The following is a 25,396-nucleotide window of genomic DNA, read 5'->3' as shown; positions in this document are numbered from 1 at the left end:
ATAACTTAGTTAACATTAAACGTACATTTTTTATTATTTAAACATTTTTTTTATTCATTATTAATTGGCGCGATTTTGAGCATTGTGCACAAAAGTACGCCAGTCATATCTTTTTAACCATATTAGCCCAATTAGAAACTAGGAGGTGAGAGGCAGCGTGGTCTAGAAGGTTCAATGTAGTCATATTATATCCTTCCCGAGGTGGTGGCCTAGTACCTTAATGGTGCTTGATACCAGGGCGTACAGGATCTATATCCGGTGAAGTACCATCAGCATCGATAACACACCCCAAAACTAGTCTGTTGTATGACTCGAAAGCATGTCTTAACCTATTTGTGAAGTTTCACGTTTGTAGCTCAATGAGAAGTTACTTAAAAATCGATCGCAAGATTCCATCCGTTCCGTACGATTTTTCTAAATATCTCGATCGGTGCGCCCCCTAGCGAAACTTTTTGTTATGTGTTTTATACTGCTGTCATCAGCCTCTGAATTAAGTCTCTAGCTCACCAAGACGTTAAGAGGAGGTATATGACAAACTTGTAGGACGTAATTTTTGTTTGTCGGGACATAATTTTGTTTTTAATTAAATTACAGGGAGTTTTACTTTTCAGTTTTCTAGCTTTGGTGGCGCCTATTGGCAAGAGTGGCTCTCCGTGGATTATTAAAGCTGGCACTGCTTCCGCTCTCTGCTAAGTTTCGAATGATTGGAGAAATCCTTCCGAAATCTGACTAAGCTGATGGTATACCGTTTTTCATTAAAGCCGTATAAGATTTGCTGGGAGCAAAAATTCAAACACAGCTCAACTAGTTTTCGCGCTGCCAAAAGCAATTTTATGATGAAATTTTTGAATGAATACAAATTCTTGAAAACAAAAAAAATCTAATTTTGTTTGCCACTATGAGAAGTGTCTGGCAATCAGGCTAGTGACTTCTAATTACGTTACGAAGACAATATATGAAAATCAACCTTTATAAAATGACGAATGTAAGGTTTTTTTGCACGATATCTGTTACTATGACACTATGACTCAAGCTTCATAGTATACCAACATTCCTACTTCAGTTGGAAGTACGCGCTGACGAAATTTCAGCTGTTATTTGAATTAAAAAATTATAAATGCGTCAAGTATGTTGAAACTGAAATTTCAGTTCAAAAAACAAAAAATTTTTGTGGGGGGCGAACTAAACGATTTTATTGGCCGATGGCAATTTTTCGGTTTATCGGTGGCTGTGTAAGCGTACCCCTTTTTTATACTCAGCGTGCTTTGCACACAGAGTATACTAACTTTGATTGGATAACGGTTGGTTGTACAGGTATAAAGGAATCGAGATAGATATAGACTTCCATATATCAAAATCATCAGTATCGAAAAAAATTTGATTGAGCCATGTCCGTCCGTCCGTCTGTCCGTTAACATGATAACTTGAGTATATATTGCGATATATTCACCAATTTGGTACACGGGCTTATCATAAATCAAAAATCGTAAAAAAATTGGGCAGAGAGGTTGCCTTTACTATACGGAATGCTTTGAAGAAAAATTAACGAAATCGGTTACGGACCACGCCCACTTTTATATAAAAGATTTTTGAAAGGGTCGTGGACGAATAAAATAAGCTATATCTTTGCAAAAAAGAGCTTTATATCAAGGGTATTTCATTTCTCAAGTGGATTTATAACAATAAATAGGAAAAACTTCAAATTTTAAAAAATGGGCGTGGCACCGCCCCTTTTATGACGAAGCAATTTTCCATGTTTCGGGAGCCATAACTCGAAGAAAAATTAACGGATCGTAATAAAATTGGGTACACAAATTTTCCTTGTAGCAGAAAATATTTCTAGTAAAAATGGACGGGAACGGTTAAAGACCACGGCAACTTAGATATAAAATAAGTTTAAAAGGGTCGTAGATTAGAATAATAAGCTATAACTAAAAATAGTTTTGAATCAGTGATATTTCTCTTATCAAGTTTTACTGTAAGAGGATATGGGGAGACATTTTTTTTAAACGGGCGATGCCACGTCTTATGTAGAAAAGTAATTTATCCGAACAATTGAATCTGGTTGAATTTATTTGCAAACTTCCATGCGGCAGAATTGTCGCAGCGGAGTTGGGTGGGGCCTTAATTAAGAGGAAGGTGTGCAGGGGCACGCCACAGGGAGGTGTCCTATCTCCTCTGCTCTGGGTTGTGGTAGTCAACGAGCTTCTTGTGGAGCTGGAAGCCAATGGTTGTCGGGTGGTTGCCTATGCAGATGACCTCGCTATCCTAGTCAGAGGCAAATTTCTGTACACCCTGCGCGATGTTCTGCGGGGCTACCTGGATAATGTGGCTAGGTGGGCTGAATCATGTGGATTGGCGGTAAACCCGGGAAAAAGAGAAATTGTTCTTTTTACAAGGAGATATAAGATACCCGACTTCAGAACTCCTTCGATTGGAGGGGTACCGTTGATACTTACTGACAGGGTTAAATATTTGGGAATTGTTCTGGACAAGAAGCTGTCTTGGAGGCCTAATGTGGAATAATGTTCGGTTATACCCGAACTTAGACAACTTTACTTGTTTTTTTTCTTGCTATTAGTGCTCTATGATAAATTGTTTCTGTTTTGTTCTTTCTTTTTTATTACTCATTTTTTATTTTATTTTCATTCTTGATTATTCGTTATACATAAGGTATTATTCATTATTTTTGTTTTCCTATTCATTATTAACCATTAACTATCATTCTGCATTAAACAACTCATTACACCATATCCTTTCTAACGTCAGTCATTATTTGTTAACAGTTAATAGTAATTGTTTATGAATGATAGAACAATTTATAATTCATTACTCAAGACTTCATTCTTCGCTATTTGTTGCACATTATTTGTTTTAAATCTCCTACCCATTATTTGTTATTCATTTTCATTAATCATCATTTATTTTTAAATATTTATTATTAATTAAAATTTGCAAATCATAGTTTTCATTTTTAATAACTCCCTGCTCAAAACTTTCTATGCATTAGTGATAATTCATTACTCCATTATTTTTTTACTCATTGTTAATTATTCAGTACTATAATGCTTTATTCTTTATTTGTAATTCTTTACTCAGTATAAATGTTTCATGTTACATTATACATTACTTTTTACACAGTCGTTTTTCATTACGCATTATTCGTCGAACTATATAAATTATTCATTCTTATATTCATTATTGTTTATTATAAGTAATTCATATCCATCGCTCAATCCTTGTACGTAGTTTGAGTTCATATTTCATAATTTTATTGATTATTCATTACAGATCCGCTAATTATCGTTACTAATCTTTCATTATTTATAAATCCTACACTTACTCATTATTCATTATATATTTTCAATTATATACTACTCAATTAGTCACTGCCAATAATTTTTGTTTAGTTTAATTCATTCTATATAAATTCTACTTTCAAATGTATTACTTTTCATTTTCCCTACCTCTTTTTCTTTTCCCTAATGTGTTGGATGTTCGCCCGATAAACAATGCCATTTCTCGTGAAAATGATCTGGCAACCTGATGCAATCCAACCACTGCTGTAAACGCTCTCCTTTGCTATTATAACCAAGTACCAAACTACCTAAGAAGTCATTACTTTTGCCAATGTCCTTATCCCAAACGGTAATAATTAATGTTTGCTTATTCAAATCGTGTGGACTCGATTCGAAGTAGAATTCTTCACGATAAATCGGATTAAGTGTACGCCATTTGACTCCAGTTTTATATTTTTTATTTTTATGCGAATCTGGTTTTAGTTGTCTAAAAAAGAAGAAGAAAAATTGCATGTTATTAAGAAGGTATTCATTAAGTATGTAAAAGTGGTTTAAACAGGTGTGAATTACAGTAACATTATTCAAGTGAAAAGTAATAGAGAGCTAAAAGGCGATAGCAGCGTGTTCTCCGGGCCAATAAAACAAGAAAAGTGTTCAAATATTTTTAAAAAAGTCTTCGATCACAGTAGTTTCAAGTCAGCAGCGGTGTCGGGATTAAAGATCTAATGGCTGATGTATTGAGAGTAATAAGATCAATAAGCCACAAAATCCTAGAAAAAAATTACAAAGTGTGATGATTTCTTAAATTATGGGATGAGCGATTATTTCGCCAATCCAGAGCCTCGAAGTTGTATACCTACTGCAAATAGCTTTCTGCGCGTCAGAGCTTGCCATATAGCCATAACGTTGCATAGTTTCGGCCTTATTTTATAGGCAGGCCTATGAAAAGGGGGCGCACTAGTTCGACAAGGCTCGGTACAATATTGACTTGTACTGGTGGACAGGTTGAAATCTCACAGAGCTGACAGGGACAGCTTCCTTTCTATAATGCAACATAATTTTACAAATATGTTTCTCACATAGGGACTAATAGACAGAATCACTGAGGCTGAAAGAGGGATTTAAGGTGTTGCGCAATTTACAGCTTTCCCAACCCAATTGTTGCCCTTACATACCTTACGAATCTTGTTTATTTAGCAGGTGAGTCTCTTGCGACCCCAAGTTCCCCACAGAAGAAGGAAGTTGGATAACCTAAAAGCTTCGTGCTTCGTGGCCCTGTAAAACTGTTCGAAATGGTCGGTTAATGGTGTTGTTTTTCGGAACGTACGGGATCAACACCTAGCAAGGGGCTATGAACACCGACAAAAGTCCTTAAAACATTCGGAAACTCTCGTTATCGCTACAAGAAGAAAATCTGCCTCATGTAGTTCTTTAAGTGGTTCAAGCCTAAATAGAATTTAACACCTGGTTATCCAAGGACGTCAGATTGATGAATCATATAATTTGCAATTTCCAAGCTTTGGATAAAATAAAGATTTACATTTTCTGACAGCCAACCAGTGAAAAAATCTCATCAAAAGGACTTCAAGAAGGCAGTCCCGCCACATATCTGCTCGGTGCGATAGTTAAAAGGAAGGCCGTGGATATAAACCCTCTGTTTATTATCACGCGCAAGTATTGTCTTTGTTGTGCTTTAATAGATGGGTATAAGAGTTCCAAAGTTGTTATACAAAGCTTAGTCCCAGGGTAGTGCCTGATAGGAATGCACGGTCAATGCATGGGGCTGGCAACAAATGGCTTCTGTTTCACTTGAAAGGACGAGAAGAGATAACAGGTGATTAACCTCTAAAGATATGGCATTTCTACTCCTAGATGACTCAAGATCGCAGCAATAGTATTAAATAGGCCAATTTGTCTAACTGCGATTCTCTTTTTCGACCGCATACAGCGCTCCTCACCTAGTATAACCTGGCCATTGGAACCGTCGATATCTGCGTGTGACTGGCACAGATCTTATTTAACTCCTTCTTGGCATACGACATTGATGTTTAGCAGAATTTTGCAAATCTTCGGATGACCTTTTACCAAATATTCTAACAGCCGCCTAATTTATTTATACTCTTTCAAGGTTCGATTCGAGCTCAAGGCCAGAACAGTATTTTTTTTCTAATGATAATTATTGTTTTTTTTTTTAATTTTTCTATAATTGAAAAAAAACAATTGTTTATACTCTTTCGATTGGGTTTTACTACGGATTGTTGGATTTAAAGGCTTCTTTGGCTAAATGGGTAACGCATAAAACTCCGACTAACAGGCTTTTGACAGATTTGTCGACAGTAGATATCTCTTATTTGATATCCTCCTTTCACGCTTAGCCCTTCTCTGCATGTTTAGTTCAGAGGAAGCATTCAGCCAGCTTAGAAGATTAGGAATGATAGATGAATGTAGAGTTAAGCCTACCCTCACTAACACAGACTCTAACTTACAGCTTAACAAACGGATCCGAGCTCCCATTATTGTCCATGGGTATCAAATTGATACATTGCTTCAAATTCACCACCAACGCACGTCGCTTAGTATTATAACAAAGTGAAATTAAAATTTTACCATGTGGCCATTCTTGAGACAACTCCGCTTCATTACTGTATTGATCCTCACCACCTAGTGGCACCGAAATGCGATATTGATTGGTGTTGTGAATCTAGAAATAGGAAGAGAAAAATATACTTGGCTCCAAAAGAATGGGAAAAATTGAATATACTCACCACCGGTGATAACGCAATTTTAGCACCACCCAAATAGTCGTGACCATACTTGTCATCATCGAAGATGGCGACATATAACAGTGAGTTATGCAACTCCTCCGGTTCGACGCCGACAAATTGCAGCGTTTCATTGAACTCCGGATTGCGTGTCTTGTGTACAGTCTTTGTGCGCAGCCAGCGTGTATATTTGGTGGTACCATCAGCGGTTATTATATTCAGTTTACAATAGGGATCTGTCAAACCCATCGCATCCATTGCGGGTAAATCGCGCGCTCTAACCATCGTACAATCGAGACTATGAACATTTTCACGATAGCTAACGCCTACCTCCAACCAACCGAGCAATTCACGACAGTGCAAGTTCACTTGATTGCGACTGATAACTTGACTAGTAGTTATAGCTGAATTACCAGATGAGCTCTCACCGCTTAGGGACCATGAGGAGGACACAGAACTGCGTCGCGTGTAATTCGAATTGCTCTCGCGTCTATTATTCACCGACGTTATAGTGGAAGCAGTTGATATTGTATCATAGTCTGTCTGACGGTGTTCCGCTCTGGGTGATGTGCTTTGACGATTGGAAAAGAAGGAGTTGGATAGCTTGCGTTCGCCACTATCAATGAAACTGCGTATCGAGCCGAATGTGCGTAAGCGAAAACTATCTTCACGTTGCATGCGCGTTGGCTGGGTTGGGGAGATATCTGCATTCACAGTATTTCTATTTCTATTCCGATTACTTGTTGTGCTAGCCGCTGTTGTCGGTGCTGTCGTCATTGAAGTTGTGTGATTTACAGCTGCGCTGACGGCGCCATCTAAAACATCATGACCCGCAATGCCACCGCCGCCGCTTGCTGTATCTTCATCCGAGCTGCTAGTATCATCGTCCACATGTATTGTCAGCTTCTTTACGCGAACATTGCGCGTAGGCGTACTGTTGCAACTTTGTGTACCACGCGGTGGCGGCAGAATTACATTAGACATGGCGCCGCCAGTCGCTGTTTGTCGTGTGGGTGTTGAATTTGTGCTGCTTGGTGCATCATAATTGGGCAGCCCTTTGAAAAACCATGCTCCAGATTTTTTCCACATTTCTCGCGTCTCCGAACATATGCGGCACAACCAAATTTCGCGTGTGCGATCATTTGTGTGATAACGTATGTTGATATCAACGCTGCACTTGGTGCATACCGACTTTTTGCAATCTTCGCATATGATGCGAGTCGAGCGTAGCAGACCGAAGGTGTCCCCGCAAAGACGGCAGCGATTTGGACCGCCTTCGACTGTGTGCTGTTTGATTTTTTCCACACGTTCGACAAGACGTCCAACGCGTTGACGTTCCGCGACTTCAATTTCTTCATTGCGTCGTATCACCGAGATGATGGCGGCTTGTTCGTCAGGTCGTAGAGGTTCCTGACTTTTGGAGCTGCTCCAACCAGCGCGTAATCTGCGGATGAAAGTATAAACATTAGAAATATAAGTGGGTTAATGAATAGGTGGCCCTTTATCAAGATATTAACAAACGCCTGTGCTCATAATAAATAGGATACCCTCATATTTTCCAAACATTGGGTGATTTTGATCTGAACATATTGGCACAGTTTATGCATTATCACAGCTACAATTCAGTTAACTGCAAATACCTGGCAAAACTATTATTGGCATCTACAAGAAATGCGGCAGTCGTGCATGACACCCTCACAGTTGTCCGCCCATAGCGTATGCACGACTTTGTTAAAAAATGAATGATAACCATACCAGATGGCAGCTCAAGGGAGTAACTATCTTACCTACATGGTTGTCAAAGAGGGCGCTCCAAACATCCAATAGCTAAAAAGAAGGTACGCATTCGAAAAATCTCATTGCAAGACCACCTAGGAATAACAACACTGCTAGTGCATAGATCATCTCTTCCTTCAAAGTTAAACGACCGAAAAAGGTAGCGAGTTCTACGAGCTCCTAAGCCTTGCGTTTTTTTTTTTTTGGTTGCAATAGCCATAACCGTCGCCATAAAACTGAAAGTAGCCGGCACTGTGACCATAGCTATAACGATAAACCTGATAGTAACCCAAATAGTGAACATAAACGTAGTCATGGTCGAAATATAATATGGCAGGCACTCCGACTATAAACATCACGGTACACGTGACAGTGACCGTAATCGTTTCCATAACCGTCACCGTAAACCGAACTTAAAAACGTAAACACTGGGACTAACCACAAACCTTAATATTAAGCAATTCGCGAAGTCTACACGTAACCGTAACGGTAACTGAAGCCGACCACAAAACCATTACCTTAACGGCAATAATCAGTGAAGTCGTGCACGGAAATCCTGGTGGTAGCCATTATCATCACACTCATCCTAGCAATGACTGTAGCAATTAACGATTGAAATATTAACTTAAAGTTCCTGTGGCCGGCCGCCGAAGTGTCGTGGTGACGTGTTCCACGGCAAGTCACACCGAAGGTCCTGGGTTCAAGTGTGGTCGTCTCTCGGCAGTGGTTTGGCAAAAACTCCGATTCTATGAGAAGCTTCTCAGTCAAAATTCATGTGCCTTGCAGCTGCTATTCGAATTCGGCATAACACATATAGGGCCCATTCCGTCAATTTTTGGAAAAAAGCAAAAGAGAGCACGACGCAAATTGGAAGAGAAACTCCAAGTATTTATTTATTTCATTTACTGTATCTTTCTTGCTTTTTCTGTTCTCTTTGTTCTTCTTGTATTTTTTTTTTTGCTTTTAAGTTGCTCTTCTCATTTCCCGTGGCTTTCTTCTTAACCCTTTCCATTACATTTTCCTTGTTGTTTTTTTCTTCGATTTTGTACTTTTTATTTGGTTTATGCTCATAGCTGCTAACAGCATCTTAACCATGTACCTACTGTTGGTGTTGTTGTTGTTTTTGCATCGATAAGAACACTCCCCGAAGGCCTTTGGGAGTGTTATCGATGTTGATGGTCCTTTGCCGGATGTAGATCCGTTACGTTCCGGTAACAAGCACCATTAAGGTACTAGCCCCACTATCTCGGGAACGATTTGGTATGACCACATGAAACCTTCTAGGCCATACCGCCCTCCCACCCCCTAGATCCATCAGGAGTTCGGGGTCGCCAGAACCTCGGTTCCTAATGAAACAGGATTCGTCACGGGTGGGTGGGGTTGACAATTGGGTTGGAGAAGCTATATATTGCGCTGGCAACCCCTTGAGAGGGTCGCGCCACAGAACCCTTTGAATCAATTTGGTATTTTAGTCGCCTCTTACGACAGGCATATCTACCGCGGGTATATACCAAGCCCCCTAGCTCGCAGGGGGGTCAATGTAGCTACTCTTAACTGGTTAATTAACTCGCTGGATTCCCCCATACCGCGTGCTATTTACACATCAAAAATGTTAAATTTTTATCCCATTAACTTTTTATACCCAAAGTCCTTTCCGGAAACGGTTTAATACACATACAAACAAACTCGCTTCCAACAACTCGAATTAGCATAGGTACACATTACAGCTAACAACTATATCGAATTTCACAAAAATCATTCTCATCCCTTAACAAATCGCCCCATATGCATTCATACGAGGTTACACATACGCCTCGTTGCACACATAAACCAAACCATCAACTATCGCATTGTTCGTGATATTTGTAATTAATAAGCAAAACACTAGAAGTCAACGAACCGAAAAGCTCAGTAAAAAACTTTGATGTGCCCATTAAAAAAGCCCTGCGACAAGTTCATGGTGACCAGCGACCCAGCGATAATTATAAGTAACTATAATATATTCCGAAAAAGTACACACGCTGATAAGGCAAAAGTAAGCCGCAGAAATATGCATAAAAACTAACTACCTAAAATAAGTTTTACAAAAAATCCTAAATTAGTTTATGTATGCAGCAAAATGTAATTTACCGCCAACGCCGTCAAAACCTCCAAAATGCTTTAACCAACAACACTCATTTAAAATTCATTCAACTGCTGCATTGTTGATGTTCATTGTAGTAAGTAAACTAACCTCCAAACTGCTGTGTCACCACTAACAACCTCAATCGCACTTCGCACCACCTACCACTGCGGTGGGGTATGTGTTGTTGTACATATTTGCATTGAGTTGAATAAACCAACTTTTCAACTCATACGGCATGGTGTACGTGTCAATAGCATGACTAAACTAAATTGAAGAAACCCCTACGTGTCGGGGGAAAAAAAGTGAAACGCAAAGTTTGTATAGGATTTATTTTGAGTTTGTCTTTGCTTTTTTTTCATTTGCTTCTATTTGCATTTTTATCATATGTGCACGATTTATTTTGTTTAGTTACACACATTGGCACGGCGAAGCACTGCTAAAAGGCCTGCGAACACTAGGGAAAGTCAATAAAAAAATAGAGGTACGAATGTGAACGCACTGGCATATGGGTGATTCCATGCTAACTCAATCGATATTTTTTTTTAAAGCGTTCAAAACGAAAATACATATTTAGAATAAGAAAGAACTTATAAACTTGATTGAGTTATCAAAGAAAAAATTATCCTTTCCTATCCTCAAGGTTAGGTCTGTAGGTTAGGTAAGGTCGCGCCGGCCCATCAACATAGACCTCACAGAGACTGAATGTGTTCATAGTGTTACCAGAATTTGTATGACGACCAAACGGTAAGGCCCCAACGAGATATGGAAACGATGCCGCCCTTTGGGTTAGGTTAGGTTAGGTTGAACCGACCGATCAATATAGACCTCACATAGACTGAATGTATCTATAGTGCTACACAAATTTGCTGGACGACCAAACGGGAAGGCCCCAACTAATTTAATTGTTGCCATGATATCTGGAAACTATGAACGTGCTAAACCATTCCTTCTTGCAGCTGGTACTTCCTACATCTGACGAAGCCTAACTTTTAAGTATGTGACGCCAGATTGCAGTGTCCAGTTAGTGTGCCCATCGTGAACCCTGATTCTTCTCTCTTGAGAGAAATGCGCAACTTTGTAGGTCTAACGTCATAGCACTTACACATGATCTAAGAAATTATGCAGCTGCGCGCTTTTGTCCAGCACCTTTGATAAGAAGTTGCTGCACTCTACCAACTCCTCTTTAAGTTGCCCCAGTCTTCCTGTTAAATATTTCTGGAATTTGCACCAATCCGTTGTCCTAGCGTTTCTAGAGGTTTTCCCCTTCTCTACCCTCACCTCTATCGTTAATTCGTCCCCTCCCCATACGTTATGATGGCCATTCGCATCTGCGCCACAACTATATTGATAGCTCCCTACTCCGATGTCGTTAAGCTCCCCGAGGTATTGATCAAAAAGCTTCAGTGTAGTTTTATAAGAGTGCAAAGTTTCAAGGCTACTGACCATATGACATATTGCTGATCCTCTTCAAGGAAAACCTTTTCTAATCTTTGACTGAAATGTACCGCGAAAGCTTTCCAAATGGTGTCGATTAAATTGGCTCTTTATTCGGATTTTCCTTTTATTTAGCTCAGACAGCACCTGACGAATAATCATTGGCCTAAGCCCGTGCTAATGAGAGTTTTCATCTCAAATAATTCAGTCATAAAGAAAACGATGGTTTGACAAAGAGTGTTCCATATAAATATTTACATATATATGTATGTATATAAACGTAGAGCATGTGAAGGTGGAATTTTTAAGTTCACTCTTATTTAGACTTGCCTAAATACTTTTACATATTTAAATGCATAGAAAGTGAGACTGAGGTTAATTGCATACGTTTTCTATTAAACCTAAACACCCACATGCACTTATATTTGTATATCCGTTCTGCCTACCGGTTCATTGGATATCATACATATGAATAATTGCTTTGATGCTGACCAAGGCGATTATTGTGCTTGTACCTTTTAATTATTATTAGAAGAATGGGAGACAGATTGAAAACAAGATCACTCGACCAAATTATCATAGTGCCCAGCTAAGTTCGTTGCCCGACACACAGTTTGTTTGTCTAGCTCTTCAGTTTTAGAGATATCCGTGTACAATTAAAAGATCGTAGTGAAAAGCATTCTATGTAAGACCCACGTTAATAGCCTTCCCTCAATTTACTAACACCTTTTAGATATTAAAGGGGTTTACACTGAAATTACAGCCCTTGGTCGGGAAAAATACCGGGTCGTTCCCGTACATAGAACCGGCTGCATTTGGAAAATATAGGCCTGTCGAAACACTACTCTCAGAACCGCTACGGGCTGTCTTCTTATGTTCAAAGAATACTCCTTATTAGGAAGAGAAATGAAATGCTGAACAAACAGTTTCTCTTGAATACACAGAAACCTGGGCATTCCAACAGACATCTGATTGAAGAGGCTCCGCTTCCCAGGAACTTGAGAAGTCATTATGATGAAATACAGCACCGAAAGTTCTGTAGAAGTAGAACACAAAAAGGTGGTGGACCACTATGCCGGGAGTTTCCGGCCAACCCTGTACTTAAAGTTAAATACCCCGAACTTCCAGAAGAGGAAAGAATTCTGCCAAGGAAGACGCACGTCACTCTAGCTCAACTTCGGTCTGGATACTGTAACAGGTTAAACTCTTACCAGGATCAACCCCGACATACATAATGTATGTCCTGCTCGCAACGTGCCCCCACATGACACCAACCATATTTTCCATTGCAATGTGGAAGCAATGCCTCTAACACCTCTCTCTCTCTCTGGTATACTCTTGGTGAAGCAGCAAGTTGCCTTGAACTCCCGTTAGGGGATATTGATGACAATGTAAGTGGTGGCACCTATTGGATGGAGCGAAGCAATGCTTCAACAACATCAACATTTTAGGGATACCGAATATATTTTAAACTTCGTTCAAATATTTTGAAATTTCCTTTAAATTGGTGTAAAAGTTTGCATGTGATGCGCGCACAAAAATAAAGTCAGTCATTCAGATAAAGAGTTCCCTGAAACAGTTCCACGCTAACATTAACTCTGATTAATAAATGTAGAGCTACAACCCTTCCACTTGATTCTATGGAAGGTATAAAGTTTTGGAATAAGCGATGAAAACATCGTCACTCTTGTATGTACATATTTTGTTTTTCATTTAAGCTTCAAAAGGTTTGTGCAAAGAGGATAAGCACGTTTAAAAAATAAATTAGTTTGTGCCGCCTGCTTTTACATAGAACAAAGCTTGCGAATGCCAAATGTGATTACTGACGTATATTTTTCTTTGTACCGTTACTTTTGTTGAGACAAGTGCTTTCGTTGGAAAACATTACTTAGCTCAATGCAAAGGAAACAAAATTGCATTGTGCTATTTTAAATGTTTTCAATGCTGAAGTATAATTAAAAATGTTCCGCGAAAAAATTAGGTCAAATTATGATGAAAAAAGTGGTAAAGCAAATCGGGATAAAAACAAGATTTATTTCCTATATTAGAATGAGCTTTGTTGTTGTTGTTGTTGTTGTAGCGATAAGGACACTCCTCGAAGGTCTTGGGGCGTATTATGGATGTTGATGGTCCTTTGCTGGATGTAGATCCGGTACGTTCCGGTAACAAGCACCATTAAGGTACTAGCCCGACCATCTTCTGAAACGATTTGGTACACTCAGAGAAAAACGCCGTTCTAAAATCCAGCATCACCGGACTCAATTCAAGCTTTTCATGGTCGTACTTTTTTGTTCTTGAAAAACGAATGATGCACTTGTCATCACTGAAAATGGTTGCATCTTGCACTTTTCCAGAGGGGAGTTGCCAGCTTCAGTTTAATATGACACTACATGTTCTTGAAACAACAACCTTGTTCTTGAACTGATAACATTTTCTTGAAGAGAGAACGGACTGGTCTTAAAATATGAACAAATGTTCTATTAATGAGAACGATGTTCTTAAATTAAGTTCAAGAAAAAAGAAACGGTACAATTCGTGTGCACTACAATGTTAAATAGAACATTTGGCATAAGCTATCAAGCAGTTGTAGTGCCCCAGCGGCTAGGCTGTTGCGGTTGCGATCGTGTGGCGCGAGTTCGATCACCGTCAAACTCTGAAGTTTTTTAAAACAATTTTTTTATGTTCTATTTTTTTAACTCTTATTTTTCGTTCAGTTCCATTCACATATGCACAGGTAATCCTCAAACTTGTTATGAAATGTTTTAAGTATATATTCAGATTGCCTCAATAAAAGAATAATTTCTGAATGAGAGAAATACATGAAAAAATGCATAGTATGCGCTAAAATGTAGATCCTGATCTGACGTAACACCCAATATTTTTGGGTGTAAGACAGTCCGTAGTGTAATGCCATCGACGTGGATGTCCAACATGGTCGACATTTGCCGCGTCCACGTTGTAAAGAAGGTCGCCGATGATTTGGTCGCTGAAAATGTCAGGTTTCATGAGGCGAAAAAACTGCAGGAGAGATCAGGGAGTAAGTTATTTATTTTATTACATAACGCAACAGGCTCATGCGTGAGTCTGTGGCCCTTATTGTGTAGTCATCGGCGTATGATACAATGGTGACTCCTTCTGGTGGCGAAGGTAGCTTCGATATATAGAAGTTAAACAAAAGCGGGGATAGGACACCACTTTGTGGTACCCCTTGCTTAATTCCTCTGGGTTTAGATGTTACGTCCCTGGATTGCACCGATGCTTGCCGACCAGACATATAATTTGCGGTCCACCTTTGGAGACTTGGAGGAAGGGAGGATCCTTCCAAGTCCTGCAGTAACGTGCTGTGGTTGACTGTATCAAAAGCTTTTGATAGGTCTAGCGCTACTGTTGTTCTGAAACCTCTAATCGGACAAAGCAATCTATTTCGGACAGTCCGATGAATAATTAGACGACTCCCTCCTTACAAACGAAATCCTCTCTCAAGTCCACTCTTAAAGAAAAACTCGTCAAAACTTCCTCTCTAATTTAAAGAAAATCGAAAGATAGTAAGGCTTTACATTTTCAGCATGAAGTTTGTCAAAGATTCGACTAAGGCAATATATAATGTTTTTCGTTCTAACACTCTTACTTTATTTGATGGTTTAGTGCACATTGGTTCGAAATGAGCTTTTTTTCCGTAAATTCCAAATTTCCACTAGCTGGTGCTGAAGTCGCACTATTTAAAAAGGCGGTATTTGAGGTTCTATTTGACCTGCATATATTCAGAGCTTATAACACCTAAATCAAAAATATACATATATGCACAGTAAAAGCTCGTCACTAGGTCGCATTGGGCTCGAATTATTAGCTTATCAAACTTCAGTTGTAATTTCGTACCCATTCTTGTAAAATAACAAATCACTATATAGACTCACAGAAAGCACATGGCTGCAACCTTAAATCTGTTACTTAGTAATTTTTCTTAGTTAAAGTACATACATATGAACTCATATTGTAAATAAATTTCTAAACTAATTTTTACTTCATGCGAAAAAGAGGTCAATTCGGACTAATGTGCAGTGGTGAGGATTATAGTTATTGCGGCCTTGGGATGAAGCCTTACTTTTAGTCACCGCCTTCTACGTTCCAGTATGAATTAACCCCCTTTCCTACCACAGTCTCAAAAGATTTAAGAAAAAACAAGTAAGGAAGGCTAAGTTCGGGTGTAGCCGAACATTACATACTCAGCTGAGAGCTTTGGAGGCAAATGTTGGGGTTTAATATGTATTTAATTAGCGAGCTTTGCTCATATTGCTTTATACAATGGCTTTTGTAATTGATATTAGAGAAAAATTGTAAGTTTACAAACGGCGATGGTTACTAGGACATGTTTCTGAATTTCACTTCTTCATCAGCTAGCTTTTCGGGAGCTGAGCGTTGAACTCGAATCTCCAACATTCATATCAGTGCAAGCCTTTTAGCTGCTAAGCCATATGAATGTCCCATAGTTCGCTGTACAATTGGTCTCTAAGAGTTGCCTTTTTGTTTATATTCCTTTTGATCACCATGTAGGCACATACACTCTGTATGTAGTTTATTCCTAATGGTGTGGATATGATTTTTAGACGCGCTTTTGAAAGCTTAGTAACAGTTAATGTTGACATAATTTACTTATATACTGTAAAGATATTAAATTTTTTTTTTTAATTTTAACTTTTACAATTTTAAAAAGTGGGCGTGTTCGTAATTTTTAGAACACATATATGTAGTAATAGGAGTAGCGTTCCTGCCAAATTTCATCATGATATCTTCAACGACTGCCAAATTACATCTAGCAAAACTTTTAAATTACCTTCTTTTAAAAGTTGGCGGTGCCACGCCCATTGTCCAAAATTTTCTATTCGCGTTACGAGGTCAACCCATCTACCAAGTTTCATCGCTTTATCCATATATGGTAATGAATTATCGCACTTTTTCGGTTTTTTGAAATTTTCAATATCGAAAAAGTGGGCGTGGTTATAGTCCGATTTCGTTCATTTTAAATAGCGATCTGAGATGACTGCCCAGGAACTTACATACCAAATTTCATTAATAGCGTTTTCTTTTCTGGCAAAAGTGTTAAGCTTTTTGTACGCCGCGCAAGGGTTGTAAATATATTCTATTCTTAAATATGTTCTATTCTAAAAAGCAGGTAACGCTTTTACGGGGTATCGTGATCGTGACAATTTATTTTCGTAACTTCACAAATTTTTAGCGAAGAAATTTGAAATGAAGGAAATAATGGCTAATGAATTTTTATTATCATTGACAGCGCGTTTGTGAAAATCAGCCAATACACGGGGTAGCCATTTATGTTCTTTGCATGACCTACAAATGTTGAAAATTTTCTGGGTTAGGAGTAAATCTATTAAGGCTTTACCATTTACTTAGGCAACAATTTATTTTAGAAAAGAAAACGCCATAAGATACCTCAAAATTTACTTAAGTTATGGTCTTTACGGACAGACGGGCGGACATGGCTAAATTAATTTCTTTTTTCGCCCAGACCTTTTTGATATATATAAGTCTATATCTATCTCGATTAGTTTATGCCGTTACGAACAAAATTAATATACTCTGTGAGCTCTGCTCAGCTGAGTATAAAAACAGAATGTTTAAGATGACCATACGACTTCAAACGGCTCTTTTAGAAAAATATAAGAATTATAGTTTTTTCACATATACATATTTTTCTATTTATGTCCTCCGATCAATAGGACGGTTTTGAGCAGAAAATAATTTCGATATATAAAAGTGGCGTGGCACCTCCCATACAAATGGAATCTTTGGTACTGCATAACTCTGAAGGTATACATGCCAGAACATTGAAATTCAGTAAGGAGTTATATGAAGTAAATCTGGGATTTTTCAGAACTACGGTTGCCGTAAAAATTTAGGTCATTTCAACACCTAAGTTTTGACTGCATTATTGTTTGGCTGTTATTCTTTTGGACGTTTAGTAATCTGCCGCCGTTAAAAAAAATTTGGGAGCTTCAGTCTATCTACATCTTCTATAAAAATCAAATTATGTGTGTCTGTTTCCTATGGAAATGTATTACCCACACTTCAATCATCACCAATTTTTGGGTATAGGTTCATTCGATCAAGACGAAGGTTTTTCATATTTCAGAATTAAGAATTTTAAATTTAACTTATGTTTTTTTAAGCTATTACATAGATTTTATCGCGGGCTTGGCGACTATAAATCAAACAAAAACCGTAACGGATATTTGTTAAAAAAGGTTCGAAAAGGTTCGAAAAGATTCGGTGTTAGCAACAGGCCAAATACATAAAATTGGATCTCTATCATAAACAGCGGTGGGCACCACTACATTTACACGGTTACCAAATTTAGAATGTGTTAGTAAACACGAACGTGTAGCGAGCACGAAAGCAAAATCAATTATTTATTTAGTTTGATTTCAATGCTTGAACGGTGAACGCGTGTCACACGCACTCTTTGGTACTCTGTTTTAAGCGCGCGTGCGACACTTCCTCACCGTACGACCATCGAAATCAAACTAAAAGAGCTGTCGTTGATTTTCACAAAGTAGCCATTGTGCTATCGCTTATCGTATACATATATGGTCGCTTACAAGCCAACCTAATAAAACCGCACTACGTTTTTTTAGCGCACGCAAACAACCGGCGTTTTTTGCCCTAAACCAAATAAGCATGCGTTGCGCCAATGTAAAGCATGCGTGCAAACGTCAAATCTAAATGTCACGCAGAACAAAAATTGGAAATCGAGTTAGGTTTTCACGCAGCAAATTCAATTTGAGTTGCTCTCATACAAGTTGTATGTGCATGAGACATTTTTGACAGAAAATGACTTGCGTGCGTTTATATTAGGTTGGCTTGTTAGCAGGTGCTAAGCTCACGCCCACCCCGGATCATAAAGTTAAAGTGCATGTTAAAGTTAAAGTTAAAAATAAAGTTAAAGTTAAAGTGAAAGTGAAAGTTAAAGTTAAAGTTAAGGTTAAAGTTAAAGTTGAAGTTAAAGTTAAAGCTAAAGTCAAAGTTAAAGTTAAAGTTAAAGTTAAAGTCAAAGTTAAAGTTAAAGTTAAAGTTAAAGTTAATGTTAAAGTTAAAGTTAAAGTGAATGGTAAAGTTAAAGCGAAAGTTAAAGTTAAAATGAAATTTAAAGTTAAAGTTATAGTTAAAGTTAAGGTTAAAGTTAAAGTTAAAGTTAAGGTTAAAGTTAAAGTTAAAGTTAAAGTTAAAGTTAATGTTAAAGTTAAAGTTAAAGTTAAAGTTAAAGTTAAAGTTAAAGTTAAAGTTAAAGTGAATGTTAAAGTTAAAGCGAAAGTTGAAGTTAAAGTGAAATTTAATGTTAAAGTTAAGGTTAAAGTTAAGGTTAAAGTTAAAGTTAATGTTAAAGTTAAGGTTAAAGTTAAAGGGAATGTTAAAGTTAAAGCGAAAGTTAAAGTTAAAGTGAAATTTAAAGTTAAAGATAAAGTTAAAGTTAAAGTTAAAGTGAATGTTAAAGTTAAAGCGAAAGTTAAAGTTAAGGTTAAAGTTAAAGTTAAAGTTAAAGTGAAATTTAAAGTTAAAGTTAAAGTTAAAGTGAATGTTAAAGTTAAAGTTAAAGTTAAAGTTAAAGTGAATGTTAAAGTTAAAGCTAAAGTTAAAGTTAAAAATAAAGTTAAAGTTAAAGTGAAAGTTAAAGTTAAAAATAAAGTTAAAGTGAAAGTTAAATATTAACTTCTCATTTATTCAATAAAAGTAAAAAATTTGTTTTCTTATCGGCCACCACGCTTAAAAAGGTTAACTTGAATTAATATTTAAGACAAAACTTGAATTAATATCAAAGAAAACAAAATGTTGCATAAATATTATAATTGCATAAGTTGATAATATGCAATAGCTTTACCGCGGCAGTCCCCGAGTGCCACACGTCCTTTTTTTTTTTTTGTTTTTGGCTATGCGAACGAGCAATATTAGCTCCCAAAAATGATCATGTATTTAAAATCAATGATCGCATTTAAAACCAAATTCCTGTTGAAGTGACGAAATATAAATCGATCGACACAGTTACAGATGAAGATCAAATTGTGAATTATCCAAATGAATTTCTAAACTCTTTAGAACCACCTGGAATGCCTGCGCATATATTAACTTTGAAAATTGGCTCTCCAATCATGCTTCGTCGGAATTTAGACCCACCAAAATTGTGCAATGGAACCAGACTTTGCGTTAAGAAATTGATGCCGAATGTAATCGAAGCGGTAAAAGCAAAGGTGAAAATGTGCTCATACTACGGAACCCAGTGATTCCTACAGATTTGCCATTCAATTTTAAGCTCTTACAGTTTTCTGTACGCCTTGCTTTTGTAATTACAATCAACAAGGCACAAGGGCAATTGCTTACTGTTGCAGGCTTAAATTTAGAGAGTCCGTGCTTTTCCCATGGCCAACTATATGTTGCTTGCTCTAGAGTTGGAACACCAAAAAATTTTTTTATCTTTGCACCGAACGAATAAACCAAAACTATTGTGTACCCACATGCATTACAATAAGATACAAGAATAAAATGTTTTAAACGAAAATTTCACCAAATATGCGTACAAAATACAATTCAATTTACAGAACAATAAATTAAATTATCAACAAACAAAACAGAAAAAATAACGCAACATTCATTCGATCTCGGGCATTACAACGTACGCCGGGTAAAGCTAGTTAATAATAAGCTTAAACGTTTACGACGAAGTAATCTTAGAAACGTTTAATTTCATAATTCTCATCGTAAAGCCACAGCTTGCGATTTAAGAGGTTACGTATACGCAGTGTATGACACAAAGTTGACTACTTTAGAAAATGATGATTGCGCGTGCATACTTTATCTTACAACAAATTAATTACGTTTAATGAAATTTCGCATTTCCCTCCACCACAAAATAAAACAAATTCCTTAAATTTCGAATAAATGCTAAAACATACACTTTTCACTTGCAACATTTAGTTAGTTAGCAATACTTTGGCAATTATTTGTTGTCCTGGTAGACAAATACGATTCTATTTGTGCACGCACATACACATACTTATATAGCTACAGTATTTACTACCTACGAACGGCATTCTCAGTAAACATTAACTAAATGAGAATGTAAACTCAAATCAGCCCAAGCCACAGCCACTGGAGCAGCAGCAGGGACACCGTGGGTCGACTGTTTGTTTATACTTTTCATTTTATGTTTATTTTACATTCTGCACCTTTTAGCACTTAATTTACCTGTAGACTGTAAAAGCATGCCAAAAAGAAAGGTAAAAGTTAAGCAAAGTGAGACAAACTTAAGAAATCACTTTTTGTCAGCTTGGTTAGTAGTAATTTGCTACTTTAAGAAGTTTATTTAGGGCTTTTCTGATTTATTTTGAGTTTTTGTTGCTTTGCCACGTTTTAGTTTTAATGGAAAACTTTGTTGAACCTTTTTTTGGCGTTGGAAGATGCGTGCCTAATTTAATTTGGTTTAATTTGTAATCACTTTTAGATAGCAGAACTTGGAAGGAGTGTGGCACGCTAGTAATAAGAACTTGTTTCCAGCAAAATAACAACAATAAAGAAACAGCATTATCAACCCTTCTAACTAGTTGAAAGCCTTCTACTGTGTCGACTTTGGATTTCGCCTACACCAAATCCTTCCAAAGGTAAATAACAGTATCTTATACATGTTTTTGTTGTCTCTGAAGGTCATGCCGGGTGTAACCATATTCACTGCCAAACAATTTGTCCGGGTCGGATGCTTAGAGCCGACTTAAAGTATTTTTCTCCTTAGGCCGAGCCCATCTAAGCTGCGCGTTTCTTAAGACTGCTGCAAAATAGTCTTCTAATAGGTCCGTTGTGCAGGGTGCAGCTTAACCCTGTTTAACCAACATGAATTTAGCTCTCATAAAGGCATAAAGTATTACAATTCATCACAGAGATCTGTTGAATATGGTGCACTATGCTCCACACTCTAACTGAATGAACTTGTTGAACTTTTTGTAGTACCCGAAACTGTTTCGAACATTTCAAAAACTTCATAGCCCTCGATTTGGTATAAACCCAGTACTTTTTGGTACTTAGAGCCTATTACAGAAAATTTAAAAAGAAGGCCCAACTCAGAACTTTTTATATATACAAACTTTCACAGACTTTGGCTGCAGGGCGTCCTAATTAAGAATTGGTATTTAAAAAACCCCTATTTTATACACCTTCAGCTCTGATAGGTGGTATTTGACACATAATTTTAGATTGACAGATCTTCAATGGTGTGTGAAACAGACGATTTTGTAATGATGGGAGGTTTTTGGAAAAAAATCTGGCGTCTGCGAACGAGTAGCAATGATAAGATGATCCTCAACTCAACCGATGAAATGTCCTTTGAAATCTTGTTCCCAAATTATGAAATTCTTAGGATATAGTCTGTTAAACTTTTGGCCCAGCTCAATAGAAATTTCAGATTTAGGTTCAAAAATTCTTTTGAAAAATGTCTGAAAGACAATTTATTTTACAATTCTCTTGAAAGAGCAACTTGAGATTTGGAGATTACGTATACGCAGTGTATGTAATTGAAAATCACCTGCCTCGTACAATAAATACGATTTATGACAATAGATCCGACCCTGATCCACTTTCCGAAAAGAAAGTACATCTATACCAAATTTCAAACAAATCGCACAATAAACTGTTTTATGTAGAATAGGTCAGCCCCTGGTCCATTTCCCGAAATGAAAAGTTTCTCAAATATTATATTTGTGAAAGAGGTACCCCTGTACCGAATTTCAAGCGAATCGCACCATAAACAAGATTATTTGGAATAGGTCGGTGCCTGGTCCACTTCCCGGCAAGAAAAGTTTCTCAAATAATGAGCTAGTCACGAATGTACCCCTCTACAAAATTTCAAGCAAATCGCACCATACACTATTTTATTTAAAATAGGTCGGCTCCTGGGCCACTTCCCGGAATGAAAACATGATTTTTGTCAAATACTGCCCAGCGGGTTAGGGGGCTTAGAATATACCCGCGGTAGGTATGCCTGCGTAAGAAGCGACTAAAATACTATGACGAGTATGAGTGACACTCACATCCCTAGTCTGATGCTAAGTAAATGAAGTCACAACAACAATAAAGCAGACAGTCACTTATATCTACATAAACGAATCAATCATTATGTCTACACATATGTACGTATACGCAGCTGAGAAGCAACGCACAACCACATGCATATATCTGAGATACTCCCGAAAGTATGCAATGAGAGAAGCTATAAAATCGTGCATCTGTAATTACAGGAGAAATTTGATAGCTGATGGCCAACTAGTAGATTCTTGAAATGGAAGCGCCTAGAAGATGCGAACAGGGAAATCAGAGAGTATAAAAGGCAGCAAATGTAGAGGCGCTGGAATTCAGTTTTGATTAAGCATGCAATCTGTCGGGCAATAGTAGAGTTATTTATTGTGAAGTACTTTAATAAAGGCCATTTTTCCATTATTCAATATTGGATTTATTTTATTCAACAGTTTAGTGATTCGAAACTTAGTAGAAGATTTGAAATAAACGGAATTGCAGTAAATTCGTTACAATACCAAATTTATTCAAGGGTTTGTGTAGCGCAACCGTCTCAAGGGGTTACCAGCGCAATATATAGCTTCTCCAACCCAATTGCCAACCTCACCTACCCGTGGGGAATCCTGTTTCATTAAGAGCCGAGGGTCTGGCGACCACGAACTCCTAATGGATCTAGGATGTGGCAGGGCGAGAAGGCCTAGAAGGTTGCATGTGGTCATACCAAATCGTTCCCGAGATGGTCGGGCTAATACCGCTATTTCCATTTTGTTGATATTGTTACGAATATTAGCAAAACTAAGAGGTGCTGCCATCTCTAAGCCGATGCTAAACAGTGATATCATGCACATCCATAGATCAATCATTTTGCATCTACATAAACGAAACAATAATTGCGTCTACACATATGTACCATGCACGTATACGAGCAGCGGAGAATCAATGCACAAACACATGCATATATCCGAGATACTCCTGTAAGTATGCAATGAGAGAAGCTATAAAATCGTGCAATTGTAGTTACAGCTGAGAAATCTGAGAGCTGATGGCAACTAGTAGGTTCTGGAAATGGAAGCGCCTAGAAGATGCGAACGTTGAAATCAGAGAGTATAAAAGGCAGCAAATGTAGAGGCGCTGGAATTCAGTTTGATTTGAGCTATCAAGCAGTTATTGATTAAGCACGCAATCTGTCGGGCAATAGTAGAGTTTCATTTGAGCTATCAATCAGTTTGGTTATTAAGCAAGCTATTCGTTGCAAAGTATAAGTGTTATTGTTAAGTACTTTAATAAAGGTCATTTTTCCATTATTCAATATTGGAGTTATTTATTCAACAGTTTAGCGATACGAACGTTGGCAGAAGATTGCAAATAAGGGGAATTGCAGTAAATTCGTTACAATTGGTGTCAGAAGAGGAATTGTTGAATAAATTCCAGAGTTGCAAAGCACAACAAGGACATGGCAAAGTTCAGTGAATTGAAGATCCAGCAACTGAAGAAGGAGTTGGAGAGCCGTGGATTGAATACAAGCGGCGTTAAACTCGAACTTCAGGCACGGCTACGAGAGGCAATGGAAGCAGAAGGAATTGATGTGGAAGAATATGTCTTTCATCCTTATGGCGACAACAACCAACACAGACGAACACAGACTTGAACACAATATATCGCGTATATCATCAAAACTCGAAGCGCGTATGGACGAGAAAATAACGCAGTTTGAGGAAAAATTCGAAGCCGAGGTGGATGCTTTGAGAGGTCATATACAGGAGTTGCAATTACATCGCCCAGCTGTTTCAGCAAGCAATCCAAAGGTAAAAACACCATCCTTTGACGGTTCTGTTCCTTTCCAGGTCTTTAAGCTTCAGTTTGAAAAGACCGCAGCAGTGGACAACTGGAGTGCTGAAGATAAAGTTGCTGCACTATTCGTGGCATTGAAAGGATCTGCTGCTGAAATCCTACAGACTATTCCCGAGGGAGAGCGGAACAACTACGAAACATTGATGAGCGTTCTAGAGAGGCGATACGGAAGCGAACACAGGATGCAGATACACCAAATAGAGTTGCAAAATCGCTACCAAAAAGCTAATGAGACTTTGCAGGAGTTTGTGTCAGATGTCGAAAGGCTTGCACATTTGGCGAATACCCGTGGAATACACCGAAAGGGTAAAAATTCAGAGCTTTATAAATGGCATACGCGACGTCGAAACGAAGCGAGCCACATGCGCAAACCCAAAGCCAACATTTGCAGAAACGGTATCCCATGCGCTGACTCAGGAAACAGCGTCACTTTTGAGTAAGCCCACATACAAAGCTCATCGCGTGGAAGTTGAAAGGCCAGACTGGGTAGACACAATTTTGGAAGCATTAAAAGGAACGCAGCAGAAAAACGATGGTGCCGTCAAATGCTTTAAATGTGGAAAGCCAGGGCACATTGCACGTTATTGCAGTACCAATCCTAACAGTTCCAGCAATGTGGGTGGCCGTAAACGCTGAGCTGAAGGAGAGGAGCAAATCTCAAAATCCACTCAATCGTTAAACTTAAGCGAGTCAGCCGCAAGGGGCGACAGCTGGCTCCCTCGTTTGAATGCCCCATAATCTCTATATCACAAATTGGAAGATGGTCAAGCAATCTTACTGTCGGAGGACTTGTGGATGGAAAGGAACGTTTACTGACTGTGAATACGGGTGCATCCCATTCCATTATTCGAGCGGATTTAGTCAACAAGAAGATAAGACCATTGCATGGAGCAAGATTGCGTACATGTACAAGAAGTATTATGTGAAGTCGTAATTGGGAACGTCACGGTAGTACACAATTTTATAGTGGCAGAGATTGTTGATGAAATCATAATTGGAGTGGACTTCTTAATCGACCAGGGCATCAAAGTCGACATGCAAAGCAAGACGATGCGATATAAGAACACGGATGTACCACTTAA

The 25,396-nt window shown here is 38.0% G+C and overlaps 1 protein-coding gene across 4 annotated transcripts in view; it reads right to left on the bottom strand.

The window, feature by feature from the left end:
* Positions 1-184: 184 nt before the first annotated feature.
* The window catches only part of Rph (Rabphilin), a 45,471-nt gene continuing 20,259 nt past the window's right edge, over positions 185-25,396 (bottom strand). For 3 of the 4 annotated variants that reach the window (XM_067780382.1, XM_067780379.1, XM_067780380.1), the window contains exons 3-5: positions 6,065-7,505; positions 5,786-6,000; positions 185-3,786 (exon numbers count right to left, since the gene is read on the bottom strand). In XM_067780382.1, the coding sequence (XP_067636483.1) occupies positions 3,483-3,786; positions 5,786-6,000; positions 6,065-7,505 (1,960 nt within the window). In that variant the 3' untranslated portion in view covers positions 185-3,482. The remainder of the gene's footprint in view (positions 3,787-5,785; positions 6,001-6,064; positions 7,506-25,396) is intronic. The other variant, XM_067780383.1, reaches the window with a different exon arrangement.

The sequence above is a fragment of the Eurosta solidaginis genome, chromosome 4 (genome assembly GCF_040869045.1).
Source record: "Eurosta solidaginis isolate ZX-2024a chromosome 4, ASM4086904v1, whole genome shotgun sequence".
NCBI classification, from domain to species: Eukaryota; Metazoa; Arthropoda; class Insecta; order Diptera; family Tephritidae; genus Eurosta; species Eurosta solidaginis.
This window is presented reverse-complemented; position numbering and strand designations above follow the sequence as displayed.